This window comes from Astyanax mexicanus, chromosome 23, assembly GCF_023375975.1.
Source record: "Astyanax mexicanus isolate ESR-SI-001 chromosome 23, AstMex3_surface, whole genome shotgun sequence".
NCBI lineage: Eukaryota > Metazoa > Chordata > Actinopteri > Characiformes > Acestrorhamphidae > Astyanax > Astyanax mexicanus.
In genome coordinates this window covers 5783133-5807605 of record NC_064430.1, presented here as the reverse complement: position 1 = coordinate 5807605, position 24473 = coordinate 5783133, and the positions used below count along the sequence as shown (strand labels likewise).

The window sequence follows — 24473 nt, the reverse complement described above, 5'->3', positions numbered from 1 at the left end:
GTGACTTAAAGACACGGGTACGAGAAGAGTGCTATAGCAACTCCTGCACTTTTATAAGTGTATGATGTCCAGACAGGCAAATCCAATCTGATAGCTGAAGCAAATATCCCAAAATATGCCATATTTTATCATATGCAATAATAATCGCCAACATTTTTGAACATCGTGAACAATATTATACCCCGAAATATCGTACAATATCACCCACCCCTAGTTATCACATCAGGGTACTACTTTTATTATTATTTTTTTTTACTGTTTTTAGCAAAAGAAAAATCCACACTGTTCTCATTTCCCATTATATACCTACTAGAGACTAGAGATTATATCTGTCCAGTATCATTTATTTTACTTTAATCCTGGATATATGGAGATATTTGGAGTGCATTATTATTAGTATCATGACATTCTGGATCATTTACTTCTGTTACAAATCTGATAAAATTCTTGTATTTTGTAATATCTCAATAATAGAATTCCATTTTTATTTTGTTGTAGTAGTGTAGTCTTGAAATTCAGTGTTTTGTCATATTGCCATATAAGTATCGCAATATCATTTTAGGGCCATATCGCTCACCCCTATATATATCATCATCATCATCATCTAATCTTAATAGATAGGGTTTGAATGCAGTCTGAACACAGCCTCTCATAGTGTCAATAGGGGCAGAGACAAGCAAGTAAAGTACAATTATTTAATTCTCCAAGTTTAATATTGATTTTAATTTACAAACATCTCCCCATGTTCCTCTCGGTTGTGCTCCGGCACTTCAACTGCAGAGTTCAATGCTGTTTGGCCTTTGTCCGTGGAACTTCTGTCCACAGTGTCCATCAAAAGTTCAGTGTCCCACAGCTGCCAAACAAAAGCTTATGTCCATGTCCAGGCTTTATATCTCAGCCCAACTGTCTTGTCCCATCCCGTCCCATCCCTTCCCATCTCAACCCAACCAAGCCAAGCCATCAAATGTCAAATGTCCCCCAATCTGGCAACCCAAAAAGAGTGCACTTACAAAAAAAAAACACCCTCCCTCCCAAAAAAAAAAGAAAAAAAAAAAAAAAGACAAATCCATCTTAAAAAAGTAGATCCTAATCTACATTTATCAAGCATCGAGGACATGAGGACAAAAGGAAACCCATCACAAGTATACCAGGACAAGGAAATATATATACATATAATCATATATATTTATGAAATGTTTTTATTACTCCATATATACACTTTTCACAAGTCGTCCAAGGGAGCAGGAGGCTAAAAATGAAGCACTGCTTCATGTTGCATCACAGATCGTTTGCTTTTCGTTAAGAAAAGAAGAAAATGACAAAAAAAAAGAAAAGAAAGAGAGAGTAGAAGGACAAACGAACGGAAGAATAGGCACGCACACCCAGCAAAATCCTGTGAGCAGACTTCACTTAAAGTAAAAGGCAAGACAAATATGGACTCCTTTAGTGCCGTCTGATCGAGGTCCTCAGATACACAGTACTGGACGTCTCCAAAAGTACAGTGTGTCTCCAAAAGGGTTATTATTGTTCCATGTAGCGAAGAGTCTCGGTAACAAAAAAAAAAGAAGAAAAAAAAAAAAGAAAAGCTCAATCCGATGCTTATTCCGAGTTGAAAATTGAACCCCAACACAGCAATAAAGTTCCCTGTTCTGAGGTCTTTGGAGGAAAGGAGCAACACGGCTCTGTTCATCCCAGTTCCAATCCCAACGATGCGGAAAGAGAAGCTCCAGTCTCGAGTCGCTCCTAAATCTAGTAGATCACTTCATAAACTGTAGCCTTCTTGTCACCGGATCCAGTCACAATGTATTTATCATCAGCAGAGATGTCACAGCTCAGGACAGACGAGGACTCCTTGGACTGGAGGGAGAAATGAAAAGAGGAACAGAAGCTTTAGTCGTGCTGTCATAGTTCCAGTCATCAATTTTATACTGTCTTTTATAGACAGACAGAAATAAACCAATAAACCCAAGTCTAAAGGCATTGTGGTGAGCGAGAAGATTAAAGATGGTCAGGTACCAGACATCCAGAAGCTCTGGAGTCACGGATGACCTTCGATATTCATTACAGGCACTTTGAGAACCCAATGATGCACATTAATAAGGGTCTTTAAACAGTTTAAACAAGTTTACTGAACCCTATTTCAACAGGACAATGCTCATCCACATACTGCTGCTCCCACCACATATATTAAAAAAACAAAAGCCTGGTTTTATGGTGTGGTGTGCAATTTTGTACGATGCTAGATCATCTTTGGTAGCCCAACATTACACATTAATATATTTTATATATATATTCCAATCCCAATGTCTTAATATTTTTAATAATTAAAAAAAAAAAAAGGTTCAATAGACTTCAGTGTAACTGGGTGTAACTGCATCGTTATGCTATGATATTGGCAATATATCAGTTGCATCAAAAGAAAAAGAAAAAGCAACAATAATATGTTTAATTGCAACAAATTCTGGAACAATATATGCCCCAATCAAAAAAATCTGATATTGTGACTGACCTATAAATTAATCAGTTTTACAGATTTTTAAGTGTGGCCCTAACACAAGTAAAAATTAAGGGCGAGACTTAGAGGACTTTATTTAACAAAAATATCCTTATTTGATGCAAAGTATCGATAATGTCTTGCAAATAATATGAAACTGAAACAATATATTGCAATATCGATACTTTGTCCCATCCCTAATCGTAAATCAACATAATCATCAATCATTTGTACAGTATTTTTCACATTTTAAGGCACACCATATTATAAGGCACATTATGCAACACTAGTAAGGAACAGGGGTGTCGCCATGTTTCCCTTCTAATTCAGCAGGTCTTCTTAATTTAAATAAAACTAAGCTAATTAAACAAAACTGTAATTCTTAAAAAAAAAATACATATTTTAATGTTAAACGAGCACTGGATGTTTATCGACACAGAATCTACATAGATTTATCTTCTTAAAACTGTTTATTTGGGTGAGTAAAGTGCTTCCATTTATTTACAGTACACTTAGATTTCAAGGTTTCCTTTAAGGCTGGGTGCAGCAGTCTTAGCATTAGCATTAGCTGCCCGACAGCACTACACTGAGGAACCACCCTGAGTGTTTCAGTAACCCAGGGCCGATATTAGCAAGCGTTTTTTCCCACATAGCTTGTTTTATCACCGTAAACACTTAGAATACAGTCCAATAATGCTCACCTTTGAACTGCGAAAAAGCTAGCGCTTAGCATGCTTAGTGGCCAATGCTAATGCTGCTCCAGCAGTGCTAGCCAGGGTTAGCAGCAGACCACAGGCTGATATAAAAGAGCTGCAGAACTACATAAGTTTTAAGTGTGAAAAACTATAAAATACATTTTATTTTAAAGCATTCATTCAAAATGACCCTCCCAGCCTCAACAACCCAACTGCACAGCTGCATGTAAAGAGCACATCAATCACTGACCCCTCAGAGCTGAGCGATACCTATTGCTGATAAGCTGGGGAAGTAAAGGAAAGAGAGTAGGAGGAGGGGCTTTAGAGTAAACCTTTACTTTGCCCTTCCGGAGAGAAGAAGCAGCTCATTCCGAGCACGTAAGGAGCGAGCGAGATATTGACTGACGTACCTGGAAAATGCTGGCGCCATAGGGAGTCCTCCAGGCGTTCAGCAGATTGTCCTTCCCTGTGCTCACGAACCATTTACCTTTACGGAGGAGAGGAAACACATTGACAGTCAGCGCAGGGGAAAGGAACGCAGACGCACATACAGCAGCACAGCAGAGCCTGCGCTGAGGAAAACACACTCTAACAGGGCAAGGACGGAGCCAAGGTGAAGCAGCAGCAGCATTTGATTCAACGCAGCCGAGCACCTGCTCAGTACCAGAACAGACTGATATAGCAGGACGAGTCCGACTCAGCGTGCAAGGACAAAAGAGAGGAGATCAATGGAGGAAGAGAGGAAAAAAAATGACTGAAGGGATGAAAGGAAAATTGTGGTTTGCTTAGGTTTAGTTACGAAAGATGTATATCAACACTGTTTAACAAAAAACAATCTCAATTTTTGTCAATATTTAGTTTACTACACAAATTTAGTTGCGAAAATTATAAAAAAAGTTATATAAAAAGTTTTATAAAAGTTACGAAATTATAAATTACAGAGAAAACATTTACATTTAAAACAGAGTTAAAATAATAAAATTGGATTACAAGAAAATGATTTAAGACAATGCAGAACAGTGTTAAAAGAAAGTTGCAAAACATAATTAAAATAATGTACAACAATGGAAAACAGTAGTAGTTACAATGTGCAAAAAAAAACAAAAACAAGTTACACAGTGTGTAACTACATTATGGATTAAACCTCATAACTAACTAGCTAACTAATGCGTGATATAAAGTTATAATAACAGGAGAGGGTCTTACCGCAGTAGGCGAATTTGAGGGACAGCACACAGCTCTCATGCAGGTGGAGCTGGTACTTGTCTGGCTTGGTGTGGTGAAGCACCTCCACGTTACTGCTCTCCATCCCCACAGCCAGCCACTCGCCGGTCGGACAGTAGCCCAGAGAGAAGATCTGCAGCAGATAAGGTTCAGAACAGTTACCGGTACATTCAGCACCACAGAAAACTAAAGGAAAGAGTTTAGTAGCAGGGCTCATACAGGTTTTAACCAAGAAATTTCCATGACTCTTTGGCCTGTCCTCCAAAATTACCCCAAGAGAGCAGTAATGACTCATTCTAGAGGTCAGAAAAGACCCCACAACAACATGCAAAGAACTGCAGGCCTCACTTGGCTCAGTTAAGGTCAGTTCAGCCGATTTTGGGCGTGTCAGTGTGTCTTTGCTATCATAACGACGGGAAAAGTACTTAATAAAACAGTACAATAATAAAATATATATGTGTCTGGCGTATTTGTTAGCTCAAAATAGCTTTTCTCCGTTGACAGATGATTGCTATTTTGAAATTCCATGACTTTTCCAGGTTTTTTTCATGACCGTATGAACCCTGTAGTAGTCACATAGGCTGAGGTATGCGTTCCAATCTAACTATACACAGTATAACCAGGTTTGCACAAGTCTTACTTGTGAGGTGAAGTCGTGTTGCTGGAGCTGTCGTCCCTCCCTCAGGTCCCAGGAGCGTACAGTGTTGTCCAGTCCTCCTGTCCACAACTTGGTACCATCGTGAGAGATGTCTATACAGCTGGCTCCATCTGTGTGCCCCTGGAACTGCCTGTAGGACCACCAGAAAACAGATGCTTATTATTTACTGTGAAGTCTAAACCAAAGCCCATTAAACATCTTATTAGTGGTCAGCTAAGCTATCTTGATGGTCCAAAATTCATAAATACAAGTAAACTGCATCTGTTTGTGACTCATATGTTTATATATATATATATATATATATATATATATATATATATATATATATATATATATATATATATATATATATATATATATATATTGTTGTAATCTGATTGATGATTATGGGTTTGGCGGTTGCCAGGGGAACGATACTTGTAAAGTTTGGTAGAGGGGGGATTATTATTATAGTGCTTTTTTTTTTTTAATGAGTTGGCCTCGATCCCTTAGTTCCAGTGAAAGGAACTTCTAATGCTTCAACATGCCAAAAGATATTGCACACAACCCTTTTTTGTTTTAACATGACTGTGCACCACTGAACAAAGCACTGAACAAATTTCAACAAACTGAAGGACAAGACTGGCTTTGGTTAATGCCAAGGGAAAGATCCTTGATGTTACTTGTCTGAGTGCATTGTTCCAAGTGTAAAGTTTCGTAGAGGGGGGATTATGGTACAAACTTGTTTTTTAAGGAGTTGGGTAGTTTGGAGATGGCCCCCCTCCTGTTCCAACATAACTACACACCAGTGCACAAATCAATGTCTATAAAGACAAGGATAATTTGACTGGCCTGAACTTGAGTCCTGACCTCAACCTGATAGGACTACACCAGCGTTGTACAGCCAGATGTGGCCCGCAAGCATGAAACATCTGGCCCATGAGGTTGTTTGAACTATAATAAATAATAAATTAATGAAACAAATAAGAATAATAAAATAAATTAAATGCTTCTCTGGAGAGCCTTTGTTTACATTCCTCTCCCGTTTCTCTCTGTAGTTTCCACCCTTTCTCGTTTTTTCGTCCATTTTTGGGCTCCCCATCTCCATAAGAGTGCGTTTTGTTTTTTGTTTTTTTTTGGCCGTGTTATTTATGTTTTTTTTTCCTTTCTTCTTGGGTTGACCTGCTTTGAGCTTTGAAATCTGAACTGTTCTGCAATCGGGTTCAACAACCCTCTGAGCTGGAGAGTCTGCTTCTAGTCTGTACACTCTATTCCATCCCATTACACTTCATTTTCCAAAACAATTTTTTTAACTTAATTTGCCGACCCCTGGACTACACCTTTTGGAATGAATTTGGAAAAAAATTGTATGAATCTTATTAATAAACCAAACGGATTAAGAATTAAGAATGTGATGTCTCTTAAGTTCACATGTGTACTTCATAGTGTAGGTCTCAGAACAGCAATAAAACCTACAGAAGCAAAAGCTGGTCAGAAAACTAGTGTAAAATGAAAACAGACAGATGGACTACAGACAGAGAGCCAGATGCTACAATGCCTACCTGACAAGGGTCTGGTTGTGGAGGTCCCAAACCGCAATGTTGCCGTCACTGCAGCAGGAGAAACAGACCTTGGCGTCAGGGCTGATGGCCAGTGCGTAGCAGGCTGGGGCCGAGGAGGTCAGTTCAGCCTTGATGCGAGGAGTCTGGGAGGCCAAGTCCCAGATCGTGAGAGTGCTGGCCTCGCCACCCACAATCAGAGTACGGCCGTCGGGGAGTAGCTTACAGGAGCGAATGTAATTATCCCGGTTCTAAAGATAGAGAGAAAGAGAGAGAGAGAGAGAGAGAGATGAAGATGGAGAGAATTTGAACACAAGAGGGCTGAATGAATGGGTAAAAGGCTAGTTAGAGGAATTCCTATCTAGGGGAATTGTTTAAAAGACGAATTGTTCAAGCACCCTGAGGAAATTTCTGTGTAATTTAATATAATTTTCCTGTGCCAGTCTTTTGTAAAGCGCCTCCTCTCGGCTCTCTGCAATAATCGGCGCTTTAGAGGAGGTGAAAACAAAATGGCACGGCTTCAAGCGAGCGAGCGGGCAGCCTCAGCCCTGCCCACCTTCCCGCCCACCCACCCACCCACCCCTTCAGCTGTGATTATGAAGGTTAATGGAGAAGGAGAAAAGGCTGATAAGAGGTTGTAGAGGAGAGCACACTGGGGGGGGGGGGGACGGAGAGCTTTTAAAAGGTTTCTGGTTGCAGCTTCAGATAGGATGCAGCACATTTTCAGATTAACAGCAGAAGGTTGGATCTCTCGCCGGGGCAGATCGATATCGGGGAGCTTTCAGACAAATTAAATCACTTTATGATGGCCACTGAACAGCTCATCAAATCCACACTCCCTTCCCTTCCCTTCCCCCTCTCTGCCGTGGAAGAACGGAAGACCAACACTCCAGAGGACCACGGCTCCATCCACTGAAGAGGATAATGGAGGAATTATGGTCAATTAAACTGAAGAATTACAACACCATTATTACTCATTCGTTTCAAAGGAGCTCCCTTCCGCCGTATCAATATAACATAACAAAATACACACACCAAAAAAAAATAAAAATAAATAATAATAATTATAATAAAATACACTGACTGGCAGAGAGAGAAGAGACGGCTGGTAGATAGGGGTGACATCACTATACTGCGATTTTGTGAAACTCGATAATAGGGGTGGGTGATATGGCCTTAAAATAATATCACGATATTTCATGTTTTTTTCACGATTTAGCGATATGACAAAACACTGAATTAAAAAAAAAAATATTACAAGAATACACTACAACAAATTAAAAAATTACATTTTATTATTGCATGCGATATTATATGCAACACCCCTGAGACAACTGAGATATTAAAAAAATATACAAGAATTTCATCAGATTTCTAACAACAGTCAATCCAGATCGATAATGTCATGATACTGATAATGCACTGAAGATATATCCAGAATTAAAGTAAAATAAATGATCCTGGACAGATATAATCTGTCTCTAGTAGATATATAATGAGAAATGAGAACAGTGTGAATTTTTCTTTTACTATCCTGATATGACACGATATTTCAGGGTATAATATCGTTCACGATATTCAAAAATGGTGGCGATATTATTGCATACGATACGATATGGCACACCCCTACTTGATATATCACATAAGACAAACTGAGCTTTGGAAATGGATTGGATTTTCTCTCCTAATTAACATTTATTTGGGTGAGTAAAGTGCTTTCCGTTTATTTACAGTAAGTACAGTAGATTTCCAATATTTTGTCTAAGGGTTATTTTTCAGTGAAGTTTCTCCAGCACTAAGGCTGGGTGCAGCAGCATTAGCATTAGCCGCTAACCGCAACACTAGCGTAAGACATAAATGCCGTCCAATAGCATTGAAGACTGAGGAACCCTGAGTGTTCCAGTAAGCCAGGGCATCATCAGCTAGCGGTTCGTCTTGGTTAACGGTTAGCAGCTAATGCTAATGCTGCTGCACCCAGCCTTAATGTTGGAGAAGCTTCACTAAAAACTCAACCTTAAAATGCTGTACTTTAGTGAAGTGGCTTTACTGCTTTAAAAAAAAAATACCCAACTGGTAAAATTCCTACATAAGGTGCACTGTCGATTTTTGGAGAAAATTAAAGTATTTTAACTCTTTAACGCCTTATAGTCTGAAAAATATGAGAGTACAGGACTACAATCTAATGAGCAAGATTTAAACATGATGAACCCCTTCTGACACCAACTTTTGATTGATTACGATTCTGTGCTTTTTAAAATTCGATACAGTATTGCAAAACAAAATATCGTGATACTCGTGAAATATCGATATATCGATACTTTCTTACACCCCTACTGGCTGGATGGAAGAAAACATGCAGCAAGTAAAAAGACTATGCTGCTGATATTTTTCACAGCTGATTCATGACTTTGCTCCAGTGCCTACATCTTAACAGGACATCATTGTTATAGATTAAATTTCAGTTTTATAGTTTTAAATTAGATTAAAAAAAAAAAAAAAGATCTTTACCAGACAGTCCAGCTGAGACACAGGGCTCTTGCTGCCAGGCTGGCTGATGTCCCAGATCTTCACACAGCCTTTGCCACCAGTGTAGACGTGCCGGGTGGGGTTGCTGATGGTCACCGCACACACTACCTCACCGTGGCTCAGTGTGTTGATCTGGCGGGCGTGGCGAGGGATGCCCGGGCCAATCAGAGCGTCTGGAGGAAAAGGCACCGGCTGCATCTGTCCGTCTGCGCTCACGTGAAAGGAGTACGCTCTGGTTTGGGACAAATATATAAATATATCATTAATACATATAATATTAAGTCATATGGGGAAAAACTGATTCTTGTAATTGGAACTAGATAACAGAACAAGTTTAGTCAACCCTTTTAGCTCATAGCATAAATGATATGTTTGAAACTATAACAGAAACAAAAGGGTGGAGTCTAAAACCAAGTGCGTCTCAGACTGCCTTCATTGACTTTACAGCGCAGCCTAAAGAACCAGAAACAAAAGTGGATTTTCCATTGAATACTCAAATTTAATGCTTTTTAAGACCTTTTTTGGACCACAATAAATATAATTTAAGACCCAATAATTTGTTGTATTGGAAATCTGGAAATACTGGATATGGAAAGAAAGTTTAGAGAAGAAAATTGTGGTGGAAAATGAGTGAGTTGTCAGTAAAGTTTCTCCAGCACTAAGGCTGGGTGCAGCAGCATTAGCATAAGCCACTAATCTCAGTGCTAGCGGCATGTAAATGCTGCCCGATAGCGCTAGACTGAGGAACCCTGAGTGTTCTGGTAAGCCGGGGCACTATCAGCTAGCGGTTCGTAGCACGTAGCTTGTTTTAACACAGTAAACACAAAGACTACAGATTAATATATTCTACTCTGAATAATGAAAGAGCTAGTGCTGCAGTTAGCGGCTAATGCTAATGCTTGATGCTGCTGCACCCAGCCTTAGTGCTTTACTGCTCCTTAATTAGAATTCATACATAAGCCACACTGGATTGTAAGGCGCACTGATTATTTTTTGGAAAAAAATTAAAAGGATTTTAAGCGTGCCTTATAGTACGAAAAATACTTTGGTAATACTTTGGAATGTGAAGACAGGAAATACAGAAAAACATCAAATTTGTTGAAATTTGTAAAACCTAGCGCTGGATTAAATTCTTAAGAACTGTTTTAAAACGTATGTTACATATAAACACACAATGAAAAACAAGTATCTCCATTTTTGTCGATTTTTAGCGTACTACATAAATTGAACACGTTCATTGTCTGTTATGTATGTATTGATGAATGCACCAATATAAATACTTTAAAATAACATGAAATAAACTTTTTTTTTTTTTTTTTTTTTTTTTTTTTTTTTTTTTTTTTTTTTTTTTTTTTTTTTTTTTTTTACATTGACTTCCATTGACAGTTTAGAAGGTTTTTTCTCTCTCCAGTAAAGTTGCTGTTTTGGAGATGCTTGTTTTTTATTGGACAGTGCAAAATACACAAAAAGACACTGACACCCATCAGACAATTAACAGCGAAGTACTCACGGTTTTCCTCCAGAGATGGACGTCAGACTGGTTGGGAGGCCAGGAGCCCGCATGTGAGGATGTGGATCGAAACCCGGCTGTAAAAACACAGAAACGAATACGCAGAATGAACCGAATGCAGGAGCTTCCGTCTCCACCTTTCTCCACCTTCTTCATTAATGAAAGTCCTGTTGAAACATGCAGGACCATTTTCCTGCCTCAAGCCCATTCACACCCACTTACACGCCTCCAGTTACCAGAGCTACCTCCTCCCCCCGCTGCCAGACACGCCGTACAGACGGGCGGCTCAAATGCAAAAGCAATATTTAAGCAGTAAATGACTCCAGCTCTGCACAGCGAGCTCAGGGTGCTGAGAGGACGGAGAGAGGGCAGGATCTCACCATGGGCGAGCGGCCGTAAGCGGCGGCGGCTGCTGCGCTCATCTGAGGAGAGATGTGGAGGCCGTAGACGCCTGGATTGGTCAGAGAGCCGTTCATCTCCGGGTGGTGACCCATCATCGCAAACGGGGTAGCGTAGGACAGAGGGGTCCGGAGGGCAGGAGCTGCTGGGGAACCACAACACACACATAGAAAATATTAATTTTAAATATATATAAAAAAACATTTATGTAGTTCTGTATCTGTTTCTCGAGATATTAATATTATTATCCTCCTTTAAACCTGTTCTTTAATCTGGGTTCTTGCACCATTTTAAAAGTCAAATTTATTGCTTTTTAAGACCTTTTTTGGACCACAAGAAATACAATTTAAGACCCAATAATCTGTTGTATTGGAAATCAAAACTTAACGTAGCTAACTTGCTGCTACATTACTGCTAGCTTGCTGCTAATGTTAGCTAGCTTGCCGTTAACCTTAGTTCTCTCTGGTAACGTAGCTCACTCGCCGCTAATGTTAGTATGTTAGCTATCTCTCCGCTAACCTTAGGTCTCTCCCCAGTAATGTAGCTAGATAACTCGCTGCTAAAATTAGCATGTTAGCTAGCTCACCGCTAACCATAGTTCTCTTCCCAGTAATGTAGCTAGATAACTCGCTGCTAATGTTAGCATGTTGGCTAGCTTACCACTAATGTTAGTATGTTAGTTGCTCTCCGCTAACCTTAGTTCTCTCCCCAGTAATGTAGCTAGATAACTCGCTGCTAAAATTAGCATGTTAGCTAGCTCACCGCTAACCATAGTTATCTTCCCAGTAATGTAGCTAGATAACTCGCTGCTAATGTTAGCATGTTAGCTAGCTCACCACTAATGTTACTGTTAGCTAGCTCTCCACTAACCTTAGTTCTCTCCCCAGTAATGTTGCTAGATAACTCGCTGCTAACGTTAGCATGTTAGCTAGCTCACCACTATCCTTAGGTCTCTTCCCAGTAATGTAGATAGATAACTCACTACCAACTTTAGTATGTTAGCTAGCTCACCGATAAACTTACTGTAGAAGTAAAAGTATCTACTCAAGCTTTTTACTGTTTAAGTGAAAGTGTAAAAGTACTGAGGCTGTTTTTATTAAAATGTAAGGAGTAAAAAGTTTAACTCAGAAGTATAAGCTGTCCTTAATGTCTAAATATAAAAGCTTACCCAGGGCCTCCATACCGAGGGGTTTGCTTGGGATGGGCCTGAGGCCGGGGGTGGTGCTGGTTCCCGGTGTAGGGGCATCGTTACGTGGGGTGGGGGTGTTGGACTTCAGGCCCGGAGTAGAGGACTTATCGTTCTGTATAAAAAAAGAAGGGACAAAGAGAATTAAAGAGAATTATAAACTTTGAGACACAGTGAGGGACGACAGAGAGAAAGACTGACTAACTAACAATCACAGAGCTCCTCCAACTAATCCAATCAAATCCTGACAGCTTATTATGACAAGGACAGAACCAAAAGCTCCCACACATTTAAAAAAAAAGGAGAGGGAGGAGAAAGAGAGAGAGACCTGATTCATCTCAGCAATTTTCTTTAATCCCTCCCTCTCTTTCTCTCTTTCTTTCTCTAGGAATCTTTCAGTTTCTCTCAGTCTGGTTCTCTTAAGACCAGTAAAAGAACAGAACAGAAGAGGCTCAGACAGAAGAAAAGCCCTCATATCTGATTTACTTCCAGTCAAAACTGAACCAGACAGACAAATTCAAATACTAAAGTGATCCAGACTATGAAGGAACACATAAGGAATCATGTATTAACTTAAAAGGAAACTCTTGCACTTCCTTTCCTGGGGTTGTCCTGATGAGTGCCAGTTCCATCATAGGTAAAATGACCTCCATCAACACCCAAAACAAACTTAAAGAAACAGAATAACAGCCCAGTGCGGCTCTAGTTGCTTAATTTTAGTGTCCCTTAAGTTTGTGTTGCCTCAGCCTCAGCCAGAGGCAGGATCTTTATGCTGGTCCAATGCGGGCCAGCTGGGACAGACCGGGGCAGCGTGTCATTGTGTGGGGTGGACCCCATCTATGTAATGCTGCAGACCGGAGTCCCAGTGGGCGTGGCTAAATGGCGGAGCATGTGTCAATCATTTTCGACTGCAGCCAATCAGATACTACACTTTCATTGTCAATCACTTTTTATTAAGCCAATCCTCAGACAGACCAAGCTGTCCATCATTTTTTACTGCAGCCAATCACCTTAACAGATCTGTCAAAAGAAGGCGGAAACTGCGTTGCTACCGGTTGAACGTAGGGCGATTTAAGCTTCTGAACAGCGGTGAAGCTGAATGTGTATTTTACAAAATACTATATTAACAGTTTAAAAACATTTATGTGCTACTGTAGTTAGTCCTGCCTATATGCTGCTCTTAAACAGAAGTAACTGAATGAAAACGTTAGAAAAGCCCTGACTTTAGATATTTTTAAATCAAAGATTAAAATACTTGTTTTTCTGGAATGGCACTTTCGTGGGTTTTTTTTTCCTTCATTGCAGTAATTGCATAAAATCGTGTATATGTGTGTGTGTGTGTGTGTGTGTGTGTGTGTGTGTGTGTGTGTGTGTGTGTGTGTGTGTGTGTGTGTGTATATATATATATATATATATATATATATATATATATATATATATATATATATATATATATATATATATATATATATATATATATATAAATCGCGCTACGTTCAACCGGTAGCAACGCAGTTTCCGCCTTCTTTTGACAGATCTGTTAAGGTGATTGGCTGCAGTAAAAAATGATGGACAGCTAAGTCTATCTGAGGATTGGCTTAATAAAAAGTGATTGACAACGAAAGTGTAGTATCTGATTGGCTGCAGTCGAAAATGATTGACACATGCTCCGCCCTTAAGCCACGCCCACTGGGACTCCGGTCTGCAGCATTACCCTTCTCGTGGACCCAACCAATATATATTGGCTCAAGCTTTGGGTTCCAAAATTAGTTTTGTGATCAGGAACAGAAAGTTTATTGTCTTTAAAATGGTGTAATTTCTTTGCTTTGGTATATTATTATATCATCTTAAAATTGCAAACAATATCGCTTATTGCAATCATTTCTGGGACAACATATTGTCCGCCTTAGCAATGTGTTTATAAAGGAGTCCTTACGTGAGGGTGATCCTTGGCTTTGGAGGATGGGGTGCTCCCAGATGAAGCCACAGATGCCGGGCTGTTGGGGGCATCCTTCTTCAGGGCCCGAGCCTTATCCAATCCGTTCTCTGGAGGGGAGTGCACAGGGCTGCCCCTCGGGGTGGCTGGATCCTATAGGAACATATATAGAAATATATACATTAACGCCAAGCCTGAGCAATACCATCAGATCTGCTGCTGTAATTTCCCTTATCAGGTTATCAGGATAATTATTATTAAGAAGAATAATAATTTTTAATAGACAAAACTGATATTTAATTGATAACTGGTGACTAAAATGAACAATTTTACCACAGATTTAAAGCAATTCTGATTAATCTACATCAACATACCTCATTAGAGACGTCAACCACCAGGTCATCACTTTTGTCACCATCACTGTCCTATAGGGCAGATGAACAATGTTAAACAAGACTATTATTTTTCTTTAATCTAAATTTAATAAGAAATGTATCGAAGCCCATTCCTGCCACCTAAAACCAAAAAACAAATCCAGCACTTTTTTTATTATTAAATTAATTGCTCTCTCATTATTTTAAGATGGGTCATTATTTTTGAAATAGTGAGTCATTATTTTGAAAAGGTCTGTCTTACCTGCTTCTGTCTCTTTAAAGTCTACTAGTATCTTAAAATAACATCAGTATTTCAAAATAACGACTTCATATCTCAAAATAATGACATACCATCTCAAAATAAGATAGCATCTATTTTTAGACAGTCTTTGTCTCACCTGTTTCTGTCTCTGTACACTCTAGAAGTATCTCAAAATAATGAGACAGCATCTCAAAATAATGAGATAGCATCTCAAAATAATGAGACAGCAGTTTACTTAATAATGAGAAAAAAATTAGCTGAATTTTTTTTTAGGTGGCAGGAATGGGCTTCCATAGAATTGGACTGACAGAAACACTTCCAAATGACTAAAAATAAAAACTATTGAAAGTTAAAACTTATTTTAGTTTTAAAGATGTATAAGAAAATGTACTCCAAATTATATAAACTGAATGTTTCAAATATATCAGCAATCTAAAAATGAATGTTTTAATATCTTAATAAACAATGCACACAAATATGCATCAAAAATACATAAACAGTAGCTGTAGCAGTTTGTATTGCGCTCAGCACACTTACGTATCTGCTCATGTTGTCCTTCTCCTCCAGTTTGCGTTTTTTGGAGTCCAGACTGTAGTCAGACGAGCCCCTGTGCTTCTCGCTGGCTCTTAGGCTGTCTGACGGCGACACGGAATTGTTCTGCAAAAATAGATGCATGATTAATCAGCATGTTTAACAACTATATCATAACTATACAGCATATATATATATATATATATATATATGTTTTTTCTAACAGAATATAATGTATTTCTTTATAATGACCAATACAATATAGCTCTGGTGTATTTGCTGACTTTAAAACCGCATACACACACAAAGGCAACACATCGAGATTTGGTCATAGGTTGCCAAGTCTGTATAGAAATCGTCCAGCCTTAAGCTTAATATTGCTTGCTATTCGGGGAAACCTCAAGCCAGGCAAGTCAGAAAATGTGATTGGGAAATCACTGGTTTCAATCCAGGTCATGCAGCTTGCCATCAGCTGCCGGAGCCACGAGAGAGCACGATTGGTTGCTTACTGTTGTTTAAGAAAGATTAATACAAGCCAGTCAGAAAATTAGATCCTACACTATAAAAGAGACATTCCACACTTAAACAACAGCCCTACACAGACATCTCTTCATCACGGCTGCCTGGTCTGGAGTTGTAAATAGCCGGTAAAGCCCCGGACAGAGCGGCCTCTCCACAGCCCGAACACAAATATCAGAGGCGACTCGGGGCCACCGGGGGCTTTGAACGAGGCGTGTGTGTAAATCCTACCCTTGTCGAAAGTAAACACGGCTGGAGCGGCGGGTTAAGCTCCGCACCATGTTAGATCAGCGCTGGACTGGCAGCCGGGGAGAAGCTGTGTGTGTGTATATACACACACAAGTGTGTGTGTACGAGTGTGTGTGACCGCTACACCATCCTACAGAACCCTACAGGCCCAGTGAAGCAAAGCAGGCAGGACAGCTGAGCAAACTGGGGCTGAAGAGAGAGGAGCTCCCAGCCCAGCCCAGGTCCAGGCACCCGGCACGGGCCTTATCCAGCCTCAACACGCCAACTAGACAGCCGCTTTGGGAGGAGAGCGATTCTGACAGCACTGGGACGGAGGGATGACTGGATGAGGGAGCAAAGGGGGGACGATTGAGGGGGGCGATTGAGGGGGTTGTAACAGAGAGAAGCAACAACAAACAAGCTGACTAGAACCAACAGAACACCCCCCACCCTCTCTAACAACCCTCCCTCCCTCCCTCCCTCCCTGAGAGTTAACCAGCCAGAGGACAGCTTGTTTTCTATCCTCTGGCAGCCCCTTTTAAACCCCGCCCCCTCCTCCTCCTCCTGCCCCCCAAACCAAAAACACACGCCAACGGTTAACCTTTCTCTACACTTAGCAGGGCTGAACAGAAAGGCAGCAGGGGGACGGTTTGTGTATGTGTGTGTGTGTGTGTGTACACATTTGTGTGTGTGTGTGGCTCTTGCCCATGCTCCTCGGGACTTCTGCCAAGACCACTCACTCCATTTATTGCTCTTGGTGGGTTTCCACCTCTCTCTCTCTCTCTCTCTCTCTCTCTCAAAAAAGGGAGAAAACAGAAGGGACAGGAAGGGAGGGTGGTAAGGAAGACAAAGTGGGCACAGCGAACAAGAACGAGGAGGAGGGAAGGAACTGAATGAGGTACTTAGATGGAGAGAGAGAGAGATGGAGAGAGAGAGAGAGAGAGACAGAGAGAGAGTGTGTGCGTACAGATGTCCTCACAATTTGTCGGTTTGTGAGGACATTTCGGTCCTTTATTTGACAAAAAATACTACTTTAATAAAAAAATGGTTAGGATTATATGTGCATGCTATGTAAAAGGTCCTCACAAGAATAACAAAACCTACATTGTGTGTGTGTGTGTGTACATCATCTGGTCCCCACAATGTGGCATGTCAATCTGTCAGTTTATGAGGACATTTTGGTGGTCCTCACAACTTTGAAAGCTTATTTTATTTTTTTTTTTATAAAAAAAAGGTACAGGTACAGTACATTTTGGACCTTTTTTTTATTAGTAATTTAATTAGAAAAAGGTTAGGATTATATGTACATGTTATGTAAAAGGAACAGTCCTCACAAAAATAGCAAAACTGACGTGTGTATGTATACATTTTGTCACCTGGATGCCTTTGTGAGGACATAATCTGGTCCTCACAAAGTGGCATGTCAATCTGTCGGTTTGTGAGGACATTTTGATGGTCCTCACAACTTTGTGTTTGGTTTTTAAAGGCCTCTACCACAAAAGTTGTGTTATATCTGTACAACTATATCTTTACAACTAAGGCTGTATTTCTGAAAACATTTTGTCCAACATGTATGTATGTCTGTACATTCTGCTACCTTACTGCCTTTGTGAGGACCAGATGTCCTCAGTAGTGTAATGGCATTTTAGGATCTGTTGGTTTGTAAGGACATTTTGGACCTTTATTTTACATAAATTAGTCATTTAAATATGAAAATAGCAAATAATAGCAAAACCTACGTGTGTGTATACATTTTCCTTTCTTAATGCCTCTGGTCCTCACAAAGTGGTATGTCAATCTCTCGGTTGGTCCAACAAAACCAAAATTATGTGTATGTTTTGCTACCTTGCTATCTTTGTGAGGACCAGATGTCCTCACTAGCATAACGGCATGTCATGATCTGTCTGTTTGGGAGGACATTTTGGTGAGTCCTCACAATTTTGATGCCATAGTACTTTAATGACCAAATTTTAATGACTTAAATTTACCAGTTACGTGAATAGACAGTCCTCACAAGAACAGCAAAACCAGCATGTGTGTGTGTGTGTGTGCACATTTTGCTACCAAATATGGTCAGAACAGAACTTTACAGGCTTTTTATTAGAACATGTAAAAGAGTGAATTTATTTAATTTGGTTAACGAGGTTAAGGTTAGGTGTACACAGCTATTATGAGCGGTCCTTACAAGGATAGCAAAACAATTTAATTGTGTGTGTAAGCTTCACTAGAACAGTGAAGCACAGAGTCAGACAGAACTATAGAACTACAGTTGATGAGAAAGAAAGAGAGAAACACAGAAAAAGAGAGAAAGAGAGAGAGAGTTGGCAGTCATGTTGGCTGGCCATTGAGTGCCACTGCCTCTGTGGGCATGCCTGGGCAGGATGGCATCCTCACAGAGCCAGAGAGACAGAGAGACACAGAGAGGGAAGGCAGTGCCAGGGCACACATGCCAGGGCCAAAACCACAGTGCCAAGCCCACGCTCTCCCGCTCCCTCTGCCTGACAGCCCTCTATTCATCCAGAGAGAGAGAGAGAGAGAGAGAGAGAGAGAGAGAGAGAGACAGAGAAAAAAGGAGGATGTGGTTGGGCTAGAGGAAGTGTTCTGGAGGGCAGGAATGAATTAAATAAATAAATAAATGAATAAATAAATTAGGGCTCGGAAATGTTGTAAAAAATGAAAATCGCAATATTCGTCAAAAATATGAATGATTTTCTTTGCTTTATTTCTTTTCCCCAAAAAATGTGACAATACTAACTAATTTGGCACAATATTGGATGAATTTTACATTTTTACATTTAGCTTTTTTTTGACTAAATATATTGCGATATTAAACGATGCAGGGCCCATGACATCACCAAGAGCTGAGTCTCAGCGCTGAGCTTTTAAAACCCGATGGAAAACAGCAAAACAAGAGTAAACGGCCCTTTAATTAGGCATTTAAATGGCTTTTTAAAATGGGATTAAAGGTGTGAATTCAGCTGTAACTGGAAATATCTGTGCAAAACCCCGCTGGACTGAGGTGCACAGCTTTCGAGGGGCACAGCTTTTTTGTTTACTGCATTTTCTGCACTGCTGCTAACCCTTGCTAGCACTGCTGGAGCAGCATTAGCAAATTTGGGAATCTAAGTTTAGTGTAAATAAACAGCATGATTTACTCACCCAGATAAAGAGTTTTCAGGAAAAAAAAAATGTGTGTAGATTAACATTTAGCGTTCATATGACTTTGGAGGGAAATGTTTTAAAATGTTTTCTTAAACTATAAAGAAAACAATGGCGATACCCCTGTTCCTTACTAGTGTTTCTTAACGCAGCTTCTAATCTGGTGCTCCTTATACTGTAGAGCAAAAAATACAATTATTCTAAATAATCATAGTTTGGATGATTTTAGCATTAATCTTTAGCATTAAATCTTCTCGAGATGAAACAAAAGAAGTCCCAGCACCGACAGACTCGGCCCTCGGCCGCTCTCCAGCACGCCGGCCAATCCCGTAACTCCTCAATACAGCTCTTTGTCAGAGCTGCCCATCTCCGCTTGGGTTTCAGCCTGATCCTAATCCTCAAGTAATAAATAGATCTAGACTGCGTGGACAGCCTGAGATGAAGGGAGTGTGTGTTGTGCGTCCGTGTCCGTCTGTGTGTGTGTGTGTGTGCGTGAATGAGATGACTATTGCTCCACAGTAAGTTTAATTGGCTGCCTTTTTAAGGCAGGCTTAACATCACTCAATAAGCGAAGTTGGAGCGGCGCTATCAGATGACCCGTGACAAGCGGAAGACCAGGCAGCCGCAGAGCGGAATGGACGCCACAGCGCTAATCAGCAACAGGCTCTGATTTCTGCAGACATGACTGCACCCATTCACAGTCTGTCCACACACACACACACACACACACTGACAGACACACACAAAGACAAAGACACACACACAGGCATACAGTCTGGGGCTTTACTCACAGCCAGCTTGATGGACAAAAGGTACACAAACAGGCATTTGGAGGATATTTAACAGATAAGGGCAGAAGGGAGGATCAAGAATCACATGATAAGGAAGGGCTGAGGGTATCTATGGGTACAGTGTAATCAAATTTAAGATATATTTTTTAAGGGCCCTATTTTAGTATCAAACACGCACCATGCAGCTCAGTCTAGTTAATGTCAGTTTATCTTTGCTATCGTAACGACAGGAAAAGTACACCTTGTGCATCTTTGTGTTTGGGCACAATCTGAAATATAACAGTGATAAATCAGAGTGTCACTTGCTCATCAAGAGACAGGTGCGCTCTGACTTTGGCGGATTGCTATTTTAATGGCGCAGCTACTGACCTGCTTGTTCATGCTCTAATATAACAATAACCAACATGTTTGTTAACGAAGTATAAATGCCAATAAATTATGTATTCTCTTCACTGAGTATACAATTGTAATGCAATTGTATATCTAAAATCTCAGAAATGTATTAACTATGATAAATGCCAATTTTTTAGACCTTTAAGAGGTGGATTTTTTTAGATCAATATATTCAGTAAGCATATATAGACTTTCATTTCTATCTATGTTTTTTACTTTACAATATCAAAATTAAATTTGTTGGCAAAAAGTAAAGACCACCAGTACTATGATGCTTATAAACTTTACAGTACACACTAATATTTTAATAGATTAAAAAAATATATAAATTAACAGCATAAATTACACCAATCCAAGCAAAATAAGACCATATTAACATACACATATGCTAGCTAGATAATCTCAAGTAATAAAAGAACGTAAAACTAGTGCCCACTAGGAGCCATGAATAATGATGTTGGTTCTGCTAAGTTTAATGTACAACATTTAATATGGAAAGTATGCTTGTAATGCAATTTTAAGACATTTTAAGATAATATAAGGCCTTTATGTAGCAGATAAACAGATTTTAGACTTTATGGGACAGTTTCCCAGCCTAGTTTTGGATTTCACAGCAATTTAATTGATATTTTTGATTGAAAGGCGAAGTTTAATCTCTGCCTGAAACTTTTTTTCACGGATCTATAGATACTCTGGTGAGCAAGAGTGAGCTACACTGAACAAAACAAAGAAAAGAGAAAGAGAGAGAGAGAGAGAGAGAGAGAGAGAGAGAGGGAGAACAATATAATGAAACAAATGAAATATAAGCGAGACTAGCCGAGACCAGACCCTCAGACAGCGACAGTGGGAAAAGTGGAGGGGGCTGAGGGGGGTTGAGAGGGATAAATTGGGGTAGTGCAGAGGACAAATCCTTTAAGACACAGAGTCAAAGTCTTTTTTAATTGTGATGAAATTATAGAGCTGCTAATCCCTGGCCTGCGCCGCCGCTCATTTTTCACCTGGATTAAAGGCGGAGCGGGATTAAACTGCAGACTCCATTTCCCTTTCATTACTTTATTTAAAAGGGCTTAGCGTGCAGTAATGCAGCCGGGCCCTCTCCCGGCAGGCCTCGGCTCTCTAATGCCGCACAAAGAGCCCCCATCAGCAAACACAGAGCCTCAAAGTCAATGTCAAGCAGACGCCCTCGCTGCCACTCACTCACTCACCGTGCTCGACTCCCGGTCTGCATCCACACCGGCCAAGAAGAAGAGGAGGAAGAGGAGAAAGAAAAGAGAAGAGAAGAAAATGGTGAGTAAAATATACAGTATAAAAGACAGTGAGTACAGTGATGCCCTTCAATGTCTTTATCTCAACACTGCTCACATTTTTATTCATTTTTATTAATAAGTTCTTCAATACTCAGGAGAGAAAACCACCACAGAGAAGCTATTATTATTATTATTATTATTATTATTATATTAGTATTATATTATTAGTATTATATTAGCACTACAGGTTAATCTACACTGATATCTTTCCTGAAAACTGTTTATTTGGGTGAGTAACGTGCTTCTGTTTATTTACAATAAGCTTAGATTTCCAGATTTCCACTAAGGCTGGGTGCAGCAGCATTAGCATTAGTGGCTAACTGCTAGCTCTAGCTATGGACAGTGCTACACTGAGGAACCCTGATTTTTTTTCGGTAAGCCAGAGCCACATTAACTAGTGGTTCATCCCACGTAGCTTGTTTTACATGGTAAATGTGCACAGACTATAGTCTGATATACTTGCCTCTGAATGGCAGAAGAGCTAGAACTTAGTGGGGTTAGCAGGTTATGCTAGCGATGCTCCAGCAGTGCTAGCCAGGATTAGCAGCAGGCTATAGCCTGAAAATACTCACTCACCTCTGAACGGCGAAAGAGATAGCGCTTTTAGCTTTTAGCGCAGTTAGCGGCTAATGCTAATACTGCTCCAGCCTTGGTGCTGGAGAAACTTGACTAAAACTTCTGTATAACTCTGTACTTCAGTGGAGTGGCTTTACTGCTCCTTAAAACTTGACTGGTAGAATTCATACATTTATGCCTTATAGTAAGAGAAACTTATATCAAGAGAAAATTACTGCAGGACTAGGCCTGTCACAATAATTGCAATATTGACTTATCGTACAATAAATCAACATGATGTCAATAATTTTTGATTGAATCGTGATAGCTAGTATCTATTACGTCTATTATGTTTTTTGTATGTGTTTGTGTTCACACATATAAGAGTGAACAGTATTTTAACCAGTCATTCTTCAATAACTGTGACTAAAGTAAGTGAAGAAATAAGTATATAAGTTCCAAACTAATTATAATAAATGATTATTAAATTTTTTGCTGTCTTTAAAACCTGTATAATTACTTTTTTATGCTATTCTGTTATCATTATTTCAGTGGCATTTAATTAAGTCTTAAAATGACAAAAATATTGTGTATCGCAATAATTTCTGGGACAATATATCTATAATTATCGTGACAGGCCTACACAGGACCCCCTGAGAAACTAATCCTGTCCAGACAGGACTAAACTTAACTTTTTTTTGCTATGTTTATTAATAAGTTATTATATGTGTGTGCTCTGTGTTCACCTCTGTGCTCCAGGTCGTGATGGTTCTTCTCGTCTTTGACCGGTAGGTGCGCCTGGCTGCCCAGAGCTCCCAGTGCTAGCAGTCCAGAGCTGGAGCCCGTGACTGGAGGGATGACCGGGGGCTGCAGGCCTGAAGGGTGAGGGGGCAGCTGCACCGGGGGTCCGTGGGCCGCGTGAGAGAGGTGCTGAGCCTGAAGCTGCTGCTGCTGTAGAAACACACACAAAGAAACAGAACCCAAGTGGGTCGGCAGGAAAAAGCACAGGGACGGCAAGGAGGAGTAGGATTAGCATACACACACACAAACACACACACACACACACACACACACACACACTGGTGCGCATATGTGCACACACGCAGGCCGACGCGCACGGACGGGCATTAGCACCCCGACACGTCTATTAGTGTTCGGATCAAAGCGAGAGACAGCCCTGACGCGAGTGCGTGCTCTCACAAACACACACTCATGCACTGCTCACACTCACACTGCTCTCAGATCAGGCAATGCAAAACTCAACATCAAAACCTAACATCTGTTCCAGCGTCTCGGCAAGTCAGGACACACACACAGCGGAAACGCTGCATTCCAGCAGATCCAGTTAGTGACAGAAAAATAACTCCAAATGTTTAGTATTAGAAAAAAAAAAAAAACACACACACACTCAGCTTAGCTTAGATTAAATTAGCTTTAGCTCAAGCTACAGCAGATAATAAAATCTGAACTCAATTATCAATAGAGGATAATCATCACAATACACTGCCTTTAATAAAGACAATATAAAGATATGTCATATACTGCTAAGGCAATTCTCTCTTAATATTTATCTACATGGCATCTGTGTTACTAAAGAGGATAAAATACTCCTAAATAAGCAAATATTGGGATATATATGGATTTATTGGTGTCAATTTCACAGAATTTCACAACCAGTATACTGAAGCATTATTGAGTAATGACGCAGCAACTTCACAGTCACATTTGTGAGTGCCTATGTGCCTATGACCCATAATCGATAATGCATTGCAAACTAAAATGATATTCTTTGTTTGTGTTTTGTGCCATATCAGCAACATATTGGCTATTTAATGGCATTGACAATGTCAAAATGACGATGACATTTATAGAAAATTAAGTATTTTAGCTGGTGGAATCCTTTCAAACAGTTCTTTCATATTTTAACGCTGTAAAAGTTATTTCTGGTGGTTAAAAGTGCAGGGCAGTATACTTAGATGTGGTGAAAAGTAGTAGTACTGATTCTGTAGTACCACAGAATCAGCAGGCTGTAGCCTGTTCGCCAACCAGGAGGTGGTGGTAGGTAAAAGCAGTATGTCCAACTCGGCACTAAAACGATATCATATATCACAATATAAATATTCTGCCCCACCTCTAGACAACACTAGCAAAAGCGAGAGAAAAAATAAAACAAAACTTAAAAAAACAA

The 24473-nt window shown here is 39.9% G+C and overlaps 1 protein-coding gene across 11 annotated transcripts in view; it reads right to left on the bottom strand.

Annotated features, from left to right (window-relative positions):
• Window positions 1–691: 691 nt before the first annotated feature.
• tle3b (TLE family member 3, transcriptional corepressor b) overlaps window positions 692–24473 on the bottom strand; it is a 63816-nt gene continuing 40034 nt past the window's right edge. For 5 of the 11 annotated variants that reach the window (XM_049470958.1, XM_049470957.1, XM_049470963.1 and 2 more), the window contains 14 exons: window positions 23032–23236; window positions 21629–21645; window positions 15340–15459; window positions 14541–14591; window positions 14167–14319; window positions 12213–12345; window positions 11026–11189; window positions 10646–10722; window positions 9118–9367; window positions 6613–6860; window positions 5054–5201; window positions 4396–4546; window positions 3600–3676; window positions 692–1857 (listed from right to left, as the gene is read on the bottom strand). In XM_049470958.1, the coding sequence (XP_049326915.1) occupies window positions 1750–1857; window positions 3600–3676; window positions 4396–4546; window positions 5054–5201; window positions 6613–6860; window positions 9118–9367; window positions 10646–10722; window positions 11026–11189; window positions 12213–12345; window positions 14167–14319; window positions 14541–14591; window positions 15340–15459; window positions 21629–21645; window positions 23032–23236 (1902 nt within the window). In that variant the 3' untranslated portion in view covers window positions 692–1749. The remainder of the gene's footprint in view (window positions 1858–3599; window positions 3677–4395; window positions 4547–5053; window positions 5202–6612; window positions 6861–9117; window positions 9368–10645; window positions 10723–11025; window positions 11190–12212; window positions 12346–14166; window positions 14320–14540; window positions 14592–15339; window positions 15460–21628; window positions 21646–23031; window positions 23237–24473) is intronic. The other 6 variants (XM_049470959.1, XM_049470964.1, XM_049470966.1 and 3 more) reach the window with 3 other exon arrangements.